This window comes from Delphinus delphis, chromosome 3 (genome assembly GCF_949987515.2).
Source record: "Delphinus delphis chromosome 3, mDelDel1.2, whole genome shotgun sequence".
NCBI lineage: Eukaryota > Metazoa > Chordata > Mammalia > Artiodactyla > Delphinidae > Delphinus > Delphinus delphis.
In genome coordinates, this window is record NC_082685.1 from 12,357,496 (window position 1) to 12,372,171 (window position 14,676).

The window sequence follows — 14,676 nt, forward strand, 5'->3', positions numbered from 1 at the left end:
AAGAAAGTGGTTACTCGGAGGGTAGTGACAAGTGGGCATGAGGGCGCTAGTAACGTTCTATTTCTTGATTTGAGCTACAAGGATGTGCTCAGTTTGTGAAATGTACCAAGTGGCACATGCGTACTTTTCATTATGTATGCTATAACTCAATTAAATAAAATTCTCTATATGGAGGTTCCCAAGGGATGAGCCAGACACTCTCAATGAGGATCCAAAGACTGCCTGCTTCTAACACAGAAACCATGGCCACTCACTCCAAAAAAGATTACAGTTTTAGAATGGCTCTGGGCTGGACTTGATCCTATTATTCTGTCAAAATTCACAACTATACTTCAACAAACTAGACAGAACACTCTATGTGAGCACTCAAGGAGACACTAGCTCTATATGTGACGTCGTATTTTAAGTGAAGCTTGAAGACTGAAGGGTAGTTGTTACCAGCACTTATTTCCCTCACCACATGCCATGCACCAGGGTCAATTCTGGGCACGCATCTGTCACCCAGAGATGCAGAGCACAGATTATCATCCATTTTACAAATGAAGTAGCACGGGCCAGTATCATCTGCCCAAGGTCAGTCAGAGAGTGTGATCTGAGCCCCACTCTGCCAAAGCCGGGCTCCTTCCACAATCTCACACTGCTTCAAGAATGCCCTGGGGTCTCCCTAGTCCCACAGGAGGACCCCTGCTCTGTGTGCCTGGGTTAGTCTCTGTCTCTTGCTCTCTTACATTCTTTTATGCTCCTTCAACACTTAACCTCTCCCTCACAATTCACTGGCCTGCCCTACAGGGGAGCATGGTGATTACAGGAAAAAATGTAGACCAGGAGCCCAGGAACACAAGAGGGACCCAGTAAATCTCTGCAAGTGTGGGCTCCTCCTTCTCTTCACCCACCTGTGACATTCTGAAAGGAAAGGGAAGGGAAAGCAGACCCAAACTTAAAATTTTATTTCTAGAACTTTAAAAGAGGCCTCTGGTTTTAGAACAGGGACTGCAGAAAGCAGAGCCAGATAAAAAAGGCCTTTCTGGGTAGCAAGAACACAAAGCACACCACCCCAGACTAATACGCTTCCCCGGTAGGAGGGGGTTAGATTTTCCCATTTATCTCAAGGTGTAAGAATTTTTAAAGCTGAGAAATACTGAGTCAGACAATCTCTGAAGTCCTTAGGACGCCAACAATGTGGGGCCCAAATGAATTTAATGCAAAGACTGCAGGTTGGGGTCCCTCTGCGGGGTCAGTCAACACAAGGAGGCAAAGAGCACCAGGTTCTCCAGATCTGCACTTACTGCCCCTCATCCCACCCCAGGCAAACAGACATGGAAGGGAGTCTGCAGAGGAGGCACTGAGGGAGACAAGGGATGAACCACAGAGGGGCCACACACAGAGGGGCCGCGGGGCTTCTCAGGAGGCCATGGCCACCGGCTGCTGGCTCATGGGACATCAGGGTGTGAAGGGAGGGGTAAAGCAGGAGCTGGAGCTAGGCCTGCAATTCTCTTTACAGGGAGAAAAGAGTGTTTCTTAGTGAAGACATGGGGTGGTACACTGAGTCTTATTTCTTTCAAGCTTTTTCCTTAAAAGCTGAGGATTGGGAAAGTTACTCTTGAAGCAATCAGTATCGATGAAGGAGAAACCGAAAGAGCACATCACAGGAGTCCCGAACACAGGGGCCCCTCCTCCCTGATGCACGGCCTAGGAGGAGTGGTGACGCACGTGAGAGGGCTGTGCTCCCGACTCTGCCCCTGGCCAAGTGACCCAAGCAGGGTGTAGCATCATCCCTGGCCTCCCATGCCCCAGATCTGAAAAGCAGGGAAGCTGGACCAAATGAAAAAGTTTTCCTATAAACCAGAAGCACAGAGCTAGACAGCAGGTACAAGTTTAGTGAAGGCCTGCTGTCAAGCAGGGGAGCCAACAGAGGCTACCACTCCCCCATCCTGTGAGACCCACACCCCATGCTACAGATGTCTGGGCCCCAGGGCCCCAAGAGGGAGGTCCCTTGGCCAGGACGGTGGGGGAGGTGCCAGGGCTGGAGCCCACAGCCATCTCCATGATAAGCCACCGAAAGCTGCTTCCTGTAGGCCTGACGGCGGCTTCACCCCCACAGGCCTCCTCACGCCCAGGCCTGTCCCTGGTTCCTGGACCCTCCTGCTCACCTGTGTGTGGTTCGCATGTCCACGGGCCCATCGCCCACCTGCCCTTCGCCTCTGCCCATGGCCATCGCCTCTGCGCCTCTCAGCAACCCTTGGGCTGGGCCTGCTCCCGGCTCAGGCGTCACTCTCATGTCTCCGTCAGCGTTTAACTCTGAAGCCAACACTCCTCTCTCCATTTTTATTTTCTTGCTCTCCACATCGTCCTCTGCTGGGTCCCGGTCAAGCGCTCGTTTCTGACTCCGTGTTCGGCATGCTTCTTCAGTCATTCTGAACTTTAGGGGATGGAGAAAACATGACATTTAAACTTGGCACAACGAAGTGGCTGTCTTCTCAGACTTTTCACAATGTCAGCATGGAGTGTTTTCCTCACCATGTGACAATGGCAGAAGTAGGTACAACAAATGAAGGGCCCACAAAGCGTGCCCAGGACATTTCTTCACTGCCTTGGGGAAGGCGAGGGCAGGAGCAACAGAGCATCTGGGAAGCCAAGCTATGCATCGCCCCATCCAGGGCCAGAAACCTGCAGGGGCCTGGGCAGGAACAACGGAAGGTGGCTGCTTATCAGAAAGAAGGGGGAAATCTCTGCACTCCAGACTCAAGAGCAAATAGAGGAAACTGTTCTAGATCTGAATTCCCTGCCTATGGGATCCTGAGCACCTACATGGGATTGGAGGTATCTGGAATCCAAGAAGGAGGGACCATGCTGTCTCAGGAGCAGGGTCACAGCCCAACTCCAGCCCTGCACTGCACTGATGAGGGTTGACCCTTCTACTCCTGCTTCAGTGAGGGGCAGCCTTCTCACTCCCTGCTCACCTCAGGAGGGTGAGGAGTGGGGGGTCACATTTAACCCTTTGACTGCCGATGAGGCGAACTTTGAGTGGGGTGAGGCCTGGCCCATCACCATGCCGGCACCCTGTACCTGCAGCATACACATATCTTGATTGAAAGAAGAAAGAAAAGAAGAAAAAAAACAGCTGAGTCAGTTTTTGATCCCATGACATCACTGGGCTCCACATGACCCTTCCCAGGATTCAGTCTGAGAGACAAAGCACTTTCCAGAAAACCAGTCTGAACCGGTTCCAGACAACAAGCTGAAGTGTTGTTAACCCTCACAGAGACAGGAGGGAAGACAGCAGTGATGTCTGTTTACAGGGAGACTGCTGGCATTCCACAACCGAGTCTGGGACACGAGTACTCGCTCTTAAAGGGGCCGCTCAGAGCCCAGCCTTGATGTCCCAGCGGGGCAGGACATGGGAAACCAGACTTCAACAGTCAGGGTCTAAAAAGCCATTCAAGAGTTCATCACAGGACAAAAAAAGAATTTAGCTGCCAGGCTCCTGAAGTACCAGTTCTCCACAGGACAATCAATGCCCACATCTACCAACGTGGGGGCCCGGGGAGGAGCACACTGTATGAGCCCCTCAAAGAATCCCAATTCACACCTGCAGTGCGCCTACGATGAAGACCTCCTGGCTCTGTGTCCAAGCAGGCAGGACACCCAGCACCTCAGTTTCCTCACCAGCAAACACCCTGGGAGGCCTGTCCTGGGTATGGCCAAGCAGAACCAGTCCCAAAGCAGCCCACCTTCTGGAGACTTGGTGTGGGTGGGGAGAGCACAGGGCATTGAAGGGGCCCCATCACTGTATTTGGGACACACTCCTGAGCTGACTCATTTGCAAGCTCCTTAAAGGAGCTGATTTCACAAATGAGCAACACTGCAGGGCCCTGCCTTGGACTCAAACTGAAAGGAAGGAAAGTGACAGCTGCTTCGGGCTCCTGGCACAGGAGGCCGAGCGTCCGTCTGACACGTGTTAGGCCAGCGTGCCCCGGCCTGGACCCTCAGACATCTGCTCCCACGGGCAGTCCAAAAGGGTTGAATCAAGCAGGTTTCCCCGTGGCCATGTCACCCCCGCCCCTGGGGTGCTCCCCATTCCAGGCAGGGCTTGAGAAGTCTGAAGCTCAAGGGCACAGCCTATCAACTTGGCCTCCATCTGCCTCCAACCCCTCCTGGCATCCCAGCCTGCACCTGCTGCTCACCCTGTGCCACCTCAGCCCTCAGCCACACTCCGTCCCTCTGCTCTCACCCAGATCTCCCCATCCCCTCCTTCACCTGTAGAGGTCATCTCCTCACCACCCCAGAGGGAAGCAAGGGATGCTCCCATGTCCCTCTCAGCCTAAAGTTCTAGTTTCTGTCCTTCTCCAACATGCTTTCACCACAAATGCTGTCAGCCTGCTCACTGAGTCTGTCTGTCCTGTCTCCCCATGAGCTGCAGACAAGTCACTGCCCTGAATTGAATGTCAGTCACCCTCCCCTCCTCTCCCTCACTGTGGGAGGGTTGGGTCACTTTCCTTTGGGGCACTGCCTAAACAACAGGAGCTGCTCGAACGTATGGGGAATTGCATGAGAGGAATGATTTCAGCGGCCATGTTGGATGGTGGGTACCTGTGCTCCCAGGATCAGAGAGGAGCCTATTGGGGGTAAAAGATGAAGGGAGTCCAGGACCTCAGGCACGGAGGGCCCCCACTGGAGTCAAAGGAAATTCTGTCCCTAAGGGAGAAGCTCCCAGGCTGGCCTGGTGCCCACTGGGGGAGGGGAGGTCCGAAGTGAACAGGGAGAATGCACCCCTCAATCCTGAACTCAGAACCACCCCCAATACTTCCCCACTTCGCCTCTGCTCCAGCCCAGCCTGCAGGGCCCCCACCCCCAGCACAGCCTCCGGCCTTGTAAACCCCAGGCTCCAATCCATGAAGCTCATCTGAACCCCAGACCCTGCATGAAGTCCCTCCTTCCTCCCAACTGCCCACATGGACTGGGGTGGGAGGAGAGGCTGATGAGGAGGTCGCTGTGCATCAGGTCACCAGACCAGCAAGGTGGTGCCCCCGTGACCTCACATCATTGTCACTGGTGAAGGACAAGCGGTCACAAGGGGCCAGAGTAGAGCCTCACACCCATGGGGCTGCTCCCACCAGCCCCAGAGACCATGCTAGGCCACAGTTCTGGTCGGGGTCCCTAGCAGAGGACCTGGGAGACCATCTGCTTGTGTTCTGTGTGCAGTGTCAGGGCAGCTCACTCAGAAGCTGAGGGGCTGGAACTCTGCCAACCCCAGGCACGCCCTGTGCCTCTGGCAGGCTGCTGAGTGGGGGAGGGGTGCAGCAGCCTTGCCCCCTCCCCCACCACATAAAGGGTGAGCACAGCTGGAGGGGGTGGGGCCAGCCATGGGGGATGGAGCCTCAGGCTCTGACCTCCCCCTCCTTGGGTGGAGCCTCCTCCACTGGGAAGGCGGTTGCCTTAGTGCCCACATGGGGCCCGCCACTGGCCAATCCCGGACACCGACACCACCAGGCAATTGCTCGTGGGGAGGGCAGGTGTTAGTAAGGAGTGGCCTCTCCCTCCTCTCAGCAGGAAGGACCAGTGCCCCAACCTAGCAAATCAGGGCTGGCAGCCACCGCCCTGCAGGCACAGAGGCAGGGACAGCAAAAAAAAAAAAAGTTGTCAGGAAGAAACCAGCCTTGAGGAATGAAGTGCGACCTAGGAATGAAGCATGACCCACAATTTCTGCAAAATGCAGTGAGGAGGTGCATTAGAATACTTTCTAAAGAGCAGGTGAAGAGGTTGGATTACTGCAACTGACAAATTAGGATCTGCTTCAAAACTCCTGGTGAGTGAGGGAGAGATAGCAGCCACAATGGCATAAGTTCCACCACAGGCCCGGGGAGAACTGCTGGCCCACAGAGAGCAGCCCCCTCTAATCAAGGCAGGATCCAGTGCCGGCTGCTGTCTGCAGGGACAGATCCCAACAGCAGCAAGCCCACCGTAAAGATGCGGCCACCAGGGCTGCAAGGCTGCCTGAGACACAGGCTGCTACATGGGGAGCTGGGCTGGAACCCAGGTGGCCTCAGCCCCTCCTCACTCTCTCCAAACATAACCTGGCTGCACAGGCAGGATGCAACCCAAGTCTTCCTCAGGCCAAAGAAGGGCAGGCTCCAGCCATACTAGAGGCTTCACAAGCACACAGCACAGACCAATCCCAGGATGAGTGGGCTACCAAGTCCCAGGCGCAATGCTGACACATGGCTTTGGGTCGGATGTGAATTTCAATTGCTTCTACCAAAAGATGCTTTCTTTTATTAAAATGTCACCTTCCAACTGGTCTGAGGACCTCAGGTGGAAAATCTGTTCTAAGACAACTCCAAAAGGGTGAATTGTGCTGTGGCAGGAACCAGTATTGTTTTTTTGGCTGTGCTTGGGTCTTCGTTGCTGCACACGGGCTTTCTCTAGTTGCAGCGAGCGGGGGCTACTCTTCATTGTGGTACGTGGGATTCTTATTGTAGTGGCTTCTCTTGTTGCAGAGCACGGGCTCTAGGAGTGCAGGCTTCAGTAGTTGCAGCATGTGGGCTCAGTAGTTGCGGCACATGGGCCGTAGAGTGCATGGGTTTCAGTAGTTGCAGCGTGTGCGCTCAGTAGTTGTGGCGCACAGGCTGTAGGGAATGTGGGCTTCAGTAGTTGTGGCACACGGGCTTGGATGATCCACAGCATGTGGGATCTTCCCAGACGAGGGATTGAAGCCGTGTTCCCTGCATTGGCAGGCGGATTCTTAACTACTTCACCTGGGAAGTCCCAGGAACCAATATTTTTAAACAGAACTCAGAAGACTAACACTGACTCTGCACAGGGGGTGGGGGTGGGGTTGGTTGAGAGGGGGGATTAGATAGGCATAAGTCATACAGCCATAACCCTGACGTTATCATTAATACTCTGTACTAGGAAATGTTATTTATACCACACTGCTACAAAATAACAGCAGGAACACTACTAGTAATACTCCTGTTTCAGGCATGAGGAAAATGAGGCTTAGGAACATGTGTTTGGGAGAAGTGAGAGAGCTGATGCTCTGAAAAGGAGATGATGTGGGGTGCTTTTTCCAGAGCCCAAAGAAGGGAGTGAGCTCGATGAGGTGGCAAAAGGAGGGTGCTGAGTGTAGACTGACCTCAGGTGGAGCACAGAGGGCAGCGGGTGTGTTGGATGGAGGGGGAGGGGGAGTGGGATCCAATTTGTTCTGAAGGATTTGGGGACAGACCGAGGCAGGGAAGTGGCAGGGGGAACAGTCAGGGGGGTTCTGTATCTCGTGGTTCAGGATGGAAAGGGGATAGAGCAGCAGGGAGACATGACCAATGCTGGGTGTACTTTAGAGGATTTAGACAACACAACATACCAACAGTTGGACGCCAGGTGAGAGAGGGTTGCTTTGTTTTTTTTGTTTGTTTGTTTTTTTGCCAGAGCAACTGGAAAAAGATGGATTTGATTTTCTGATATGGGGAAGGAGCAGATCTGGGGGAAGAATGTTGGGAGTGGGATTGTTTGGCATGCAGAGAGGCTGAGGAGTGTCTGCTGACAGGCGGAGGCCTGCACACACGCACACGAGATAGCCACTGTCCTCAGGGCGGTGTGGAAACAAGGGCCTGGGCCTATGCAGCAACCGATGCAGTTGAGTAACGACAGGTTCCAAATGCCAGCCTCACTAGCCACTGGCCAAGTTCCACACTCTCCACAGCCCCTGGCTGACAGGCATATGTCTTCCCTTCCAGACCAGAGACCTCACTCTGCTCTCTGCCTGAGCTACTTCCTGATACATATCTTTGAGTGACAGTGGCAGGGATAGAGCAGCTGTGTTCTGGAAGGAAATCACACCCAAAACACCAGCTCTCGAGTTTTAAATAATGTCAAACCTCGTTAAGGCCAAGTAGAAGGGATGAAATTTAACTTGGGAAACAGAAAGTTGATCCCAACAGCCAGCCCCCATCACTAGACACTGCAGAGAACAGAGGATGGACCTCAGGGAGCAACTGGCCAGGGGAGCTTGTCACTCTCTGAGCCTCAGCTTTCCCATCCATACCTCATAGATGCGCTATGTGAAGAGGCACAGAGTGACATTAGTAAAAACTTGAATGAGAAAATCAAGTTGCAGAATGATATGATGCCATTCACAGTTTTAAAATGCTTACAACCTGCAGAAAAAAATACTGAAAGAAAGTTCACTAAAATTGAAACTGAAAGAAATTGGACTAAAATCCACAACACTCATCTCAGAAACTTTCACTGTCTGTATTAAGCATTTCTGGATTAAATTACTTCTCTTAACAGGGACTATTTATCAGTTTCTTTGTATTCAAAGAAAACAAAGATAAAAAGGAGAGTTATAGATAAAATAACACTCCCACCTACAAAGGCTGAGAATTGAAAGAACAAGTGGTATTGGGTGGGGGTGAGGGAAGAAGGCCCTGCACTGGAAGGAGGACCCCCCGGCCAGCTCCTTCAGCAGGCAGAACAAAGAACCCAAGATGAACCGTGACCTTCAGTGGACTGAAAGGGGATGCCGCTGCCACTTTCCCATTTGTTGTTGGCAGCTTAACAGTCCACCTTTATATCACTTGCTACAGCGACTCCTGGGCTCTAAGCAGTAAACCCAAACCCCTTAGCTCATCCCCACAGCCCATCTTCTACCTGGGCCAATAGCTGTCCCAAGTGGACATCAGGCCACAGCATCAGTGTGGGCTCATTCTGAGAAGGCCCACGGCCCACACTGTTCCTCACTAGGGCTGCCCACAGCAACAACGCCCATACAGCTTGACGGCTTCATCTCAACGTTAAACTCTTCCACGGCAGAAGATTTTTCCCATTCATCTCCATTTTCGGTGTGGAGCCAACAGTACGGGTTCAGAATGTGCTACTGAGTTAAACCTACATTTCTGTAAATTAGCCTCACAAAGTGTATGATTCCTGGGGTTGCCCTACAAGGCAAAATGTAGCAAGCAAGTCAAGGGCTTTCATTAAAAAGTCCTGGGATTTCCCTGGTGGCACAGTGGTTTAGAACCCGCCTGCCAATGCAGGGGACACAGGTTCGAGCCCTGATCCGGGAAGATCCCACATGCCGTGGAGCAATTAAGCCCGTGCACCACAACTACTGAAGCCTGCGCACCACAACTACAGAAGCCCGTGAGCCTAGAGCCCGTGCTCTGCAACAAGAAGCCACCGCAATGAGAAGCCCACACACGACGAAGAGTATCCCCCACTCACTGCAACTAGAGAAAGCCCACACACAGCAACGAAGACCCAATGCAGCCAAAAACAAAAAAACCCCTGCATTCTTACTTTCTGGGAGGCGAGTGTACTGAGATGGAGCCTCACAGGTTGAGGCCAAGGCGGGAACAGGAATCCAGGGAGATGGTCCAGGCAGAGGAACAGCATGGGCCAAGCCACTGAGCTGTGAGTCTCAGGCAAAGGAAGGGAGGCCACAGTTGAGTCCTGTGCTAAAGGTTTCCTGAAAAAGAGAACTAAGTCTTCCTCACTGATTGAAGCTGGGTTCTGAACCCTTAGTTGTCTGAAAACTGAAGACACTCCAGAATACAGGTGTTTTCTCTCTTGGACATCATCGGAAGGGCCCCTGACCCAGCCACCTGGCTAGGAGCTCCTTGGGCCTTCAAAGACCTGAACTGAGAAGATGAGGAGGACAGACTCTCCCTGCAGCAGTCCTGTGATCCAGGAGGGGACAGGCCACATCCATACATGTGGGGGCAGGGGGACAGGTGCCATATACCCAGAGCCTCTGGGGGTAGACCAGCCTGTCATCCCACAAGGTGGAGAAATCCAAGTCTAGTGGGTCTGGAACCCAGGTCCAACACTCTTCTTTCTACCTGGCATTCTTACAAGCTGCCCACTGTGGAACGTTCCACTATACACTCTAAACCCCTTTTGTTAATCATGTTTAAATTGTTTGTTTTCACCTGGAGAGACAAGCACATGGTAGGGTTTAAATGACACTTGCCAGTGAGGAGCAGGACAGAACAGCTGTCCTCAAATGCCTCCACGGCAGCCTCACCTCAGAAAATTAAGACTTGCCCTGCCAGGGGCTGCGGAAGCACTCATGGGAAGGCCTGGGCAGGGAAGACGCCTGCAACCAAAAGGTACAAGCCCCCTGTCATCAATGTTCCTGGTGTATCCCCAGCTCCAGAAAAGTGCCAGTCACATAGTAGGTGCACTTCAAACATTTAACAAATGAACAAATGTAGGTTTTATAGAGAGGAGCTCAGGGACTGGGGGGTGGGGTGAGGGGTTGGTGAGCACGGGCTCCCTTTCACCACTGGGATTCTTGGATCTCAACCCAAGTTTAATGCTCCTCTGTTGTTAACAGAAATGTGGGGTCTTCCTTTACAGACAGAACACCTTACACTGACTGAGTATTTACCCCACATGGATCATCTCAGATGCAAGGTGAGTGCTATCATCAGCCTCTGTTTTACAGGTAGGGAAACTGAGGCAGGTGAAGGTCACACAGCAAGTGGGTGGGACACTGCTGGGAACTGAAGCCCATGCTCCTCCAGACAGTGCCCACTGAAACACCCCCGTCAACTACCTAGAGTCAGGCGTGGTTTCCAAAGGACACAGGAAGCTCCTCACAAGCAGGAAGTTTCGCTCTGGCCCAATGGGGTCCAGACGAGATATTAAATGTTTACAATTTTATTGAGTGTTATGAGTGAGACCACACCTTTTGCTGTTTGCTTTCAGAGTACAGTAAGTTCTGCTGGAGCTCAACATATGCATTCCCAAAACTTGCCACATGGTGCAAAATCATTCAATAAAAACACAGGGCTGGACTTCCCTGGTGATGCAGTGGTTAAGAATCCACCTGTCAACGGAGGGGACACAGGCTCGAGCCCTGGTCTGGGAAGATCCCACATGCGGCAGAGCAACTAAGCCCGTGCGCCACAACTACTGAGCCTGCGCTCTAGAACCCGCGAGCCACAGCTACTGAGCCTGCGTGCCACAATTACTGAAGCCCGCGCACCTAGAGCCCATGCTCCGCAACAAGAGAAGCCACCACAATGAGAAGCCTGTGCACCGCAATGAAGAGTAGCCCCTGCTCGTGGCAACTAAAGAAAGCCCCTGTGCAGCGAAGACCCAATGCAGCCAAAAATAAATTAATTAAAACAAACAAACAAACAAAAAACACAGGGCTTGTAGGAACAATGGGGTTAGGGCACAATACCCTAAAACTTCATTAGCGCCATAAAAAAAAGACAGGAACCTGATTTTTAAATGGCAGCACGTTAAACAGCTAAGAAATACACAAATGCTGCCTGAAGCCTTATGCCTCACCTGAGGGAAGATCTGGTGTTTGCTGTGACAGTGGGTGAGATGCAGTTTCTGAGTTACTGTGACATGCTGGAAGGAGGTTGTCTGACCCCAGAAGGGGATGTGTATGGCCCAGAGGGGGCAAGATGCCCATGTGAGGCGTGTGCATTTTCCTTTAGGGTACCAGCAGGCGCTCTTTTAGCTAGGAGCAGTTTTCCGGATTCCTATAGTACAGGAGTCTGCAAACTTTTTCTTAAAAGGGACACAGTAAATATTTTCAGCTCTGCAGGTCATTCAGTCTCTGTCCTGATTACTCAAGCTCTGCAACTGTGACAGTTCGTTCTCAAAGGGGCATGGCTGTGTCCCAATCAAACATTATTTACCCAAACAGGCCAGCAGCCTGTGGGCCATAGCTTCCCAACCCCTAGACCTAGCATTTCTCCTGGACAAAATCGCACATAACCAAACGGTGTGCCCAATATATTAATAGTGTTGGAACAAACCTGCTCTTCCAAACAAGCCTCACAGCAGAACTGACAACAGAGAAAAATCGATTTCAAAAAAAGGACCTGAATGTGTAAATTCAATCCAAGCCCAGAACTCAAGGTTAACCCTTTTGACAAGTCAGAAGAAATTTAGTTTCAAAAAGTGTTGAATGCAGACTGCTTACTTCAGGGTCAGTCTGTCCCACTACGTGGGTCTATTTTATACCATCCTAAAAGCCCTACACACTCTCAAGATAAATAGGTTCCTCGTAGAGGGAAATTACATGCTATAAACTCAATTGCTGCAGTGGATGAAACTTTAACCCAGTTACAGAAACAAGCAGGTCCTAAGCACACGTGCCTGAGCATCAGACCAAAGCTCTAAGGAAAAGCACAGGAGCTGAGAACGACCTGATTGGGGAGGGAGGGGGGGGGGCGCAGGGGTTAAGCCAGGAAGGAAAGTGTGAATCAAGCACACTAGGGCTGAGTCGCTGGAGACCTGGGGGTCCTGGGAAGAGCCACAGGGCCAGGCTTCTCCAGGTAACCAGAAATCACCTTTGCCCTTGAGGGCTGGGGACAGGGGGGTCATCTGTGCTAGAGAAACCCTAAGAAGTGCACTCTACCTGGTTGGAGGGGTTGGGATCTGGGAGGACACAGGTTCACACCATACTGCACCCAACTGTCCCACTCCAGTGCCATCACAGCCATGCACCTTGCATCCTTAATGAACCTCAGTGCATTCTGCCTGCAACTGTAGCTCCACAGCTCAGCCCCAGCCTGGGGACACCAGGAGAGCCTCGGGAACAGCAGTTAGGCTCAGCCTCCACCTGGTCAGCACCTTGGTCCTTCAATTCTCCTGACCTTTATGTGAACGCTAGGCCTGACTGGTAGGCACATCACCTCACCCCCAGCCTTGTGGCGTCGTGTCCATCCCACACAGGAGCTCCCTGGACCTGGGGACTTGTTGCAAGTTTTCTGAGCCTTCTTCCTAGCGTTAAGAGAAGCCGACGCTGGCTCACCAGATAAACAGTCACGTAACAAAAATAAAAGACTTGACCAACAAATTCTTCTGTCCTGCTGAAGGTGCTCACTTGCTCTTTCAAAGGCTTCTCATAAGGTGGGCAATCTCACTGCTGGCCTCCAAAGGTGGCCAGTGGTGCCTAGGCTCTGGGTAGGCTGAGGCAATGAGAAGGGAGTAAAAAAGGGATGAGGAACACAGGGTGCTCCAGACTTGGGAGCATCTGACCCCACCTGATGGACACCCTACTGGCAGAGGATGGACGCAGGAAACCAGGGTGTCGGCAGACACCTCCCTGCTCCCCAAAATGCAGCACACCAGGCTAGTTGAACACCAAGCAACCTTGCGCCACACACACAAATACACACGTGTGTGTGCACCCACACTCGTGCAAACACAAACACATGTGCCCACGTACACATGAACACCACACACATACGTGTGCACAGTTTTCATCCCCTCCTCCCACCTCCAAACCTTCTCCAATTACCTTACAAAGGGTCTTCTCTATTCATTTATGAGCAAAAGAACAGCAGTTCTTATGGGTGATCAGTGTCCAACTATCTCAAGAAGAAGCAAAACTACTTAAGTATGGAAATAAGATTAGACACAGGGTCCAGGATCACCAACTTCTAAAGCAAGTGAAGGAGCCCAGAGGGCCTTGCAGAGAGACCTGCAGGGCCTTGTGCACACCTCCGCCACATCAACCCACAATTCCTCCAAGACAAATCATTTCGCACCTGGGTGGAACAGCGGATCATTTTAAAATCACTAGCACTGCAACCATGCTCATTTCTACTACTTTGTGTACACAGTAATTTAAGTTTCCAGAGAAGGCGAAGAACTGACTTTTGTCTACTGTTGTTTATCTGAGTGACGCCTGAACCCAGAAGGGAACTTCTGCAGCAGGGAGGAGCCTGGTCAGTTACTAACGACCAGGGACACCCTTCTCCTAGTTCACAGCCCATCTGGCCCAGGACGTGGACGCTGACAGTCTCCAAATACTGATTCTAAACCAGACAGTGACCTCCAAGGGGCCAGTGACCTGCAGGTACCACCTTTGTGGAGGGCAGGAAGAGCAGCTTGGGGGGATCCCCGCCTTCATGGGAGCAAAGACCCAGTAAGGGCTATGAGATATGTATGTCAATCACCATTTTGTTACAAATCAACACTGGAAAAGAAATCCACCCTGCCCGACCAGAGGAGGAGGCTAAGGATCTAGCTTCATTTGAGCTAGGCCCCAAGAGTAGAATCTGGAGTTGTAGATAGAGATGGAAGAGGGAGAAAGAAATGGTAGCACAAAAGGTGAAGTGGCAGAAATACACAGGCGCATGAAAACCCATCTCCAAAGTAAGTAGATGAAACCAAATAAAAGGAGATCAAAACTTTTAACAACTTTTTAAAATGGAATGAGGTTGCTTAAAAGGAAAAAACAGGGCTTCCCTGGTGGCGCAGTGCTTGAGGGTCCGCCTGCCGATGCAGGGGACACGGGTTTGTGCCCCGGTCCGGGAAGATCCCACATGCCGCGGAGCGGCTGGGCCCGTGAGCCATGGCCGCTGAGCCTGCGCGTCCGGAGCCTATGCTCTTCAACAGGAGAGGCCACAACAGTGAGAGGCCCGCGTACTGCAAAAAAAAAAAAAAAAAAAAAAAAAAAAAAGAAAAGAAAAAAACATTCCCCCATTACAGTGAGGCCACTTATATTCAGTTTAAGAGGCTAAACAGTGATGATCGGGCCTCCCAGAGACTTCTCTGACTCAGGGTGCCCTGCAGGAGTGTAGCGACTGGGGGTGGGGTAGGGGCCCTGACCAGCCCGCCTTCAGCCTGTGAGAGTGAGGAGAGCTGGAACCTTTAATTAGGTCCTGAAGGACAGAGGAGGGGAGTGCTGAGACCTGTGAA

At 51.9% G+C, this 14,676-nt stretch overlaps 1 protein-coding gene across 12 annotated transcripts in view; it reads right to left on the minus strand.

Annotated features, from left to right (window-relative positions):
• The window catches only part of GATAD2A (GATA zinc finger domain containing 2A), a 101,308-nt gene that overhangs the window by 37,807 nt on the left and 48,825 nt on the right, over positions 1 to 14,676 (minus strand). For 8 of the 12 annotated variants that reach the window (XM_060007968.1, XM_060007972.1, XM_060007971.1 and 5 more), the window contains one exon: positions 2,151 to 2,419. In XM_060007968.1, the coding sequence (XP_059863951.1) occupies positions 2,151 to 2,419 (269 nt within the window). Of the gene's footprint in view, positions 1 to 2,150; positions 2,420 to 2,960; positions 3,146 to 6,287; positions 6,387 to 14,676 lie in introns of those variants that run through there. The other 4 variants (XM_060007973.1, XM_060007976.1, XM_060007975.1 and 1 more) reach the window with 3 other exon arrangements.